General features: G+C 43.0%; 1 protein-coding gene across 2 annotated transcripts in view; it reads right to left on the bottom strand.

Moving 5' to 3' along the window:
* Positions 1-783: 783 nt before the first annotated feature.
* Positions 784-6,000, bottom strand: part of cpne2 (copine II) — a 47,471-nt gene continuing 42,254 nt past the window's right edge. For both annotated transcript variants that reach the window (XM_035418474.1, XM_035418473.1), the window contains exons 15-16: positions 4,957-5,193; positions 784-1,335 (exon numbers count right to left, since the gene is read on the bottom strand). In XM_035418474.1, coding sequence (XP_035274365.1) covers positions 1,228-1,335; positions 4,957-5,193 — 345 coding nt within the window. In that variant the 3' untranslated portion in view covers positions 784-1,227. The remainder of the gene's footprint in view (positions 1,336-4,956; positions 5,194-6,000) is intronic.

Below are 6,000 nucleotides of genomic sequence, written 5' to 3'. Positions count from 1 at the left end.
ACACACACTGGCACACACGAACACGGATAAACTTGCTCGCTCGCTTGTTTGTGTGCACATGCATATGCACACACACACACGCATTCACACTCTTACGGTGAAGTAGGAAGCTAACATACACATACACATTCACAAACACATGTATTTTATTATTTTTCTTTTGTTTGTTGTATCTTATCCTATATTTAGCAAACAATATTTCTTATTTATTTATGTTCTATCTATTTTTGTATGTTTTTGTTGAGTTGTCGTTTTATTTAGGGTGAGGCCATGTATAAGCCCCTTGGGTTTCTTGCCTCTTCCTGCACTATTTCACTGTTTTTGTAAATCTCTTCTGTTTAATATTTTAATTGTGCTAAAATCTAATCTAATCAAATCAAACTCTTTTTATGTACAGCACATTGAGTTGCACCCGCTGTCGGAAATGTGCTTTATAAATAAAGTTGATTGATTGAACTCACAGGCACACATAATGACCCCTATATACTCAATACACACTCTAAAACATAACAACTCAAGTACTTACATACACACAGACAATAACATACTGAAAAATATATATTTAAAATTCTCCATCATTTGCACATGCACGCGCACGCACGCACGCACGCACGCACGCACGCACGCACGCACGCACGCACGCACGCACACACACACACACACAGTGTCTATTCACACAGACACAGTTCCTAATATTTTAGTCTCTGTGGCTGATGAGTTTATTGACCTGAGTGTTAACAGAAACTAACAAAGTAAACCGTAGGAAATCACCAACGTCACACCTTGACAAGGGTACTCATTTTTTTATCACAGATTTTACAATGCACTACATAAGAGATACATAAAACATTATTAACATCATTTTATTATAAAATAAAAACAACAACGGTAATAAAACAGATAACATCAGTACAAAGGTACATTCAATACTTTTTTTCTTGTTTCTCTCTCTTTTTAAGCCTTGGAGCTTGAGTAGTGTTCCTTGTTTTCATTTTTCATTGTTTTCTAAAAAGTCTTGCATCTGGACTGGGCCGGGGTGGGGGGAGGGGAGGTGGTTAGCGGGGTTAGAGGGGTCGGTTTTAAAAATCGTACAAGGTATTAAAAACGTATTTAAATTTTTCATGCAGTTTGCTTTGTTTGTTTGCGTGTCTTTTTATTTATTTTTTTATTTTTGTAAACAGCGAGGAGATTTTGGCAACATGCAAATCAGTCCCAGGCCTCAAGCCTTCACTCTGGCGCTTTGTTGCTAGGCGACAGGTTCCTCTGCTTGAAATACTGTGTGACCTGCTGGGGCAACTCCGCAAGCACCGATTTGGCTAAAGTTTCCTTCGGCGCCTGAAAGACAGTAAAACCCACAAAAATACCAGTATCAAATTAAGCTTTTTTCTTTTAGCCTTTTCTATTGGGCTGGATTCCTTTTAGCTGAGTCGTGTAAACTCAGCTAGGGGCCGCATTCCATCGCTTTAAAAACACATTCCTTCTTTCCCTGTCCGGTTGCCTTGCTGTTGACCTTGCTGTGAAAGGGCTAACTGGTTGCTATGACCGTACGTTCAACTTGCAATGAATGATGAAAACCTAATCTGTCTTTGGCCAACGATGCTTCCTTTGTAAAAACAAACTGCACTGTGCATAACTGAAAGTCTCACAACACTTTGGTCTAAACATATAAGTGAAATAAATATCATTGCGTAAGTGTAAGTAAGGATGAAAAGAATGAACAGCAGACGCATTTTGTAAATGTCACAAATAAGAAACGGAAAGGTAATGTAAAATGAAGCTTAACGATACCGAATATAATAATGAGCCATTCAATTATATTTAAAAATATTATTTATATGCAGTTGTCCCAAAAAGATATTATAATTAAAGTCTTATCAAAGCAAAACAAAGTTAGAGTGTATAGGTGCTGAGGGTTTCACTCAAGAAAGATGTTGACTCAAAATTGTGACCTTCACTTCCTTGTTTAATTGTGACATGTTCAGAAGCAACTGAGGAAAGGAACAAGGAAAATTAAGATTTCAATGCTGCCGGATATAAGCATTGCTTGTCTTCATTCCCAGAACTCCTGCGATTGTTAACTGGAGATCAAAGTGTATCATGGCAGATTCCCTCATTAGTTGTGTTGCAGGGAAACCTGGCAGGGGCAAGCATGTTTTCTGCCACCCCGCACTTCCTGTATGAAATTAATTTCTCATTTCCTGTGGATGGGCTGGAGCCAGGCTTTGGTGTCTGCTCTCTCCTCCTGTTGAGGAAGTCACATGGGGCCCAGAACGCCCACTCCCACTCCCACTCCCACTCCTGTTCACACAAGCGCAGCAGAACTGTTGTGAGTCCAGAGCAGCCACCAGCAGCCTCGTCTCCAGGCACTAAAAGAGCTCTGATCATGTGATCTCTGACATCACAGAGCTGGACTCTGTGACAGACCTCAGACCTGTCCTCTTAAGCTTCAGCACTATTGTCAGAACTGTCCTCTGATACCACAACACTGATTCCAGAACTGCTCATAATCCATCCTCACAGGCCATATTATGTGTGATAATCGTGCCTTCTGTTTTCCTGTTGACCCGCCAGTCATTTCTATCACATATTTGACAGAATTTAGATTAAAGTGGCCAGGTTCCTGTGCAACTACATATGTCAGTATTATGTAAGTACTATGTAACTACATCTTAATACACAGTACTTACTTATGGAGACCCCTCAACACCTAATGATGTTGTATGTGTATATTTCAACAATGTATTACATACATTTAAAAGTTTTTTTATATGCATTATTTAGTATTATCAGTACTTATTCCAGATATTATCTTTCAACACAAAATTGTCAGTGGCAATTTCATGAGTTATGCAATCTCCATGCCCTTCCTGGGAACTATTCTTCAAACTAATGTTCATGCTATGCTGAAGAATGTCACAGTACACACTTATTTTCCCTTAAAATGTTAATTAAAATAAATGCTAAGCTTCATGGCAAATTGGTTTAGCTTTTTCCGGTCCATGTAAAGACGGAGCCAGGTGAATGACCTTAATAAAACTAGAAACACCGCCTCGCGGTTGTATGCCTCAGCCAACCAGTTTGGATATAAAATGTCATCACTTCACCAAGGCTTCATGCATGTGATAATTCACTCCTTCCTTGGTTCCTTTTCCTGGCTAGATCAATGACTCTTCACATATTATAATTTCTAGTCACTCAGGGTTGCTTTCCAATGGCTCTCAGCACCTAAGTCTCGGAGGAGAGCTTTTATTTGAAAGGGCACAGCTTAAGTACAATCTCTAAACAATGGGGTCTAGCCAGGAGGAAAGGCTTCATGCAAGTGATAATTCACTCCTTCCCTGGTTCCTTTTCCTGGCTATATTGACCGTTTGGATATAAAATGTCATCAAGTCATCATTTTATCCTATTAGACATCTGTGTGAAACTTTGTCATAATTAGCATATGAATTCTTGAGTTATGGCCAAAAATGTGTTTTGTGAGGTCACAGTGACCTTGACCTTTGACCACCAAAATCTAACCAGTTCATCATTGAGTCCAAGTGGACATTTGTTGCAAATTTGAAGAAATTCCCTAAAGGCAAAAACGTGTTTTGTATTCCCTCAAGGTAAAAATGTGTTTTGTGAGGTCACAGTGACCTTGACCTTTGACCACCAAAGGTCCTGAGATATTGCGTTCACGAGAGAATTTGGGACGGATGGACAGACGGACGGACGGACAACCCGAAAACATAATGCCTCCGACCGCAGCTGGAAGAGAACATCATGATCACTTGACCACACAACTGAGCATTCGAACCATATCTCACATAGTTTTCACCTCTCAACCTCTGAAGGAAAAATGAGGGGGAATGGAAATAATCTATAAAAGTGAATGGCAGAAGATCTTCCAGAGCACTGACAGCCTCTGAGCTCTAATTACCTCTAAAATGACTGACAGGATGAAGAGAGCACAGTGATTGGTCCACAGCTGTCTGTCTATTAATGAACCGGTAGGCCCAGACACTTTTAGTGATCGCGAAGGCCAGCTTTGATCCAGCCACAATCTGCCGTGTACCGTTAAAGAGTAAGACCATTAAAAATGTGCCGGGGGACAGGCCCCACTGCACTGGACACACTCCTATTGAACACTGGCTTTTGCCGAAGGACATTTCCAATGAAGAGGAACATCAGAAGAGTGGACGGACGCGGACTGATAGCTAGGAATCCAGTAGAATGCCAATAGAGTGAATGTACCTTGGGGAGCCAGAGACAATTACATTTACCTGTGGCAGACCGATGCGCTGACACTAAAAATTGTATGGCGATTATAGCCTTGCTCGCTGCGGCTGGCGAATACTGAAATTTATCAGATACAGGCGCGAAAGGCCGATTCTCAAATGTGACTAAGGTTGCAGAGTGAAGTTTTGTGTGAATTACAACTGCCTCTCCTTGCTATGCTGTGTACGACTAAACCAGTTTTAGACCATTTCTCATTTACCAAAAGCCGAAAAATGTGTGCCAACACTAATTTCTACAAGACACCTTAGTCACATAAAATTGGGAACAGAAATGCCTTTGTAGTATTTCAATTAAAATATGTATTTGAATCTGTCCACCATAATGTACGTAATACAACCTAGGTTGTTTGCCTGTTTTCCCGTATGGTTTCACACCTCTGTGCCATCATTAAATGAACTCTTAAATACATGCTCATGGGCTGCTGGGTGGCTCATTCAGTTAAAACGACATGCTGTAGTGCAAGGAGGAGCCCCGTACTTTCGAGTCTCGGATCGAATCCAGACAGTGCCAACATCGACTGAGGCTGGCAGATCCACAGAGCAATGTGCAATTGACAATTCTCTTTTCTATGTTTGTGTGGCTTTTTGTATGATAAGTTGCTGTAAAATAGTGCATTATTATTATTATTATTATTACTGAGACTGCGGAGGGGGGGAAAGTAAAGGGAGGGGGACTCACGTTGCGGAAGTCCCGGAAGGGGACAAACTGCACGATGTCCCTGACGGCCTCCTCGCCCGTGTACGACCGCAGCACGCGGTTGTCCCCGTCCAGGAACTCCATGGCGGCGAAGTCGGCGTTGCCCACGCCGATGATGATGATGGACATGGGCAGCTTGGCGGCCTGCACCACGGCGTGGCGCGTCTCGTCCATGTCACTGATCACGCCGTCCGTGATGATCAGCAGGGTGAAGTATTGCTGTAGAGGGGGGGGGAGGAGAGAGGAATGTACCATCAGAACAGACCGGGGGAGGGGGCCTACAGAGTAGTTACCATGAGGGGGGCACAGAGCAAGAGAGGAAGTGAGACTACAGACCAAAACAGAGAAACACTCCCACAAAGGGATGTTATGGAGCAGAAGTGAGTAGATGCCACAAAAAGGTACCAGTCCAAGTTTGTTAAATGAGCAAACAAACAAACAAACAAAAAAAAAGCTGATTTCCCATGACGCCCACGTGGGCAAACAGCAGCGTTCTCTGTAATTTCTCACCAATTTAAGGGCACAACCACAAGACTCCACACGAGAGCCTGCCTGCAAACCTGTCCCCCTTGCCCCCAAACCCTCCGTCTGCCCGGGACATATGGGACCCTGTCTCCAGGCAAGCTGAGCCCTGCAGAGCTTGGGCCGGAGTGGCGGTCGCACAGATGCAGATTTAGCAGAGTTAAAGAGTGACATTCGCATGCATGCAGCCAGCACTAATCTGGAAGGACAGAGTGCAGGTCTGTGCGGTTTCCTTTCAATCAGCAAGCCAATTTCACTCTTTAGCCAATTAATTATTTAAATGAGGCACTTAAGCGCCAAGACACTCTGAAGACCAGCAGGCACCGTGCGGCCATACAGGACTCAGCCTGAACTCCAAACCATCTAAACCGTCTGCCCCTACAGAACAGGTACAGCCATTCCAGAGCATTCCACGATATTCAGCACGTGTGCTGAAGTCCTGCAGGAGAGGGCGCGAACCGCAGGATCAGGGCTGAGCGCCTTCAAGGCCACATCCTTTCAAAA

The sequence above is a fragment of the Anguilla anguilla genome, chromosome 5 (assembly GCF_013347855.1).
Source record: "Anguilla anguilla isolate fAngAng1 chromosome 5, fAngAng1.pri, whole genome shotgun sequence".
NCBI classification, from domain to species: Eukaryota; Metazoa; Chordata; class Actinopteri; order Anguilliformes; family Anguillidae; genus Anguilla; species Anguilla anguilla.
Note: the sequence above shows the minus strand (reverse complement) of the source record. Positions and strands in the feature narration are given on the sequence as shown.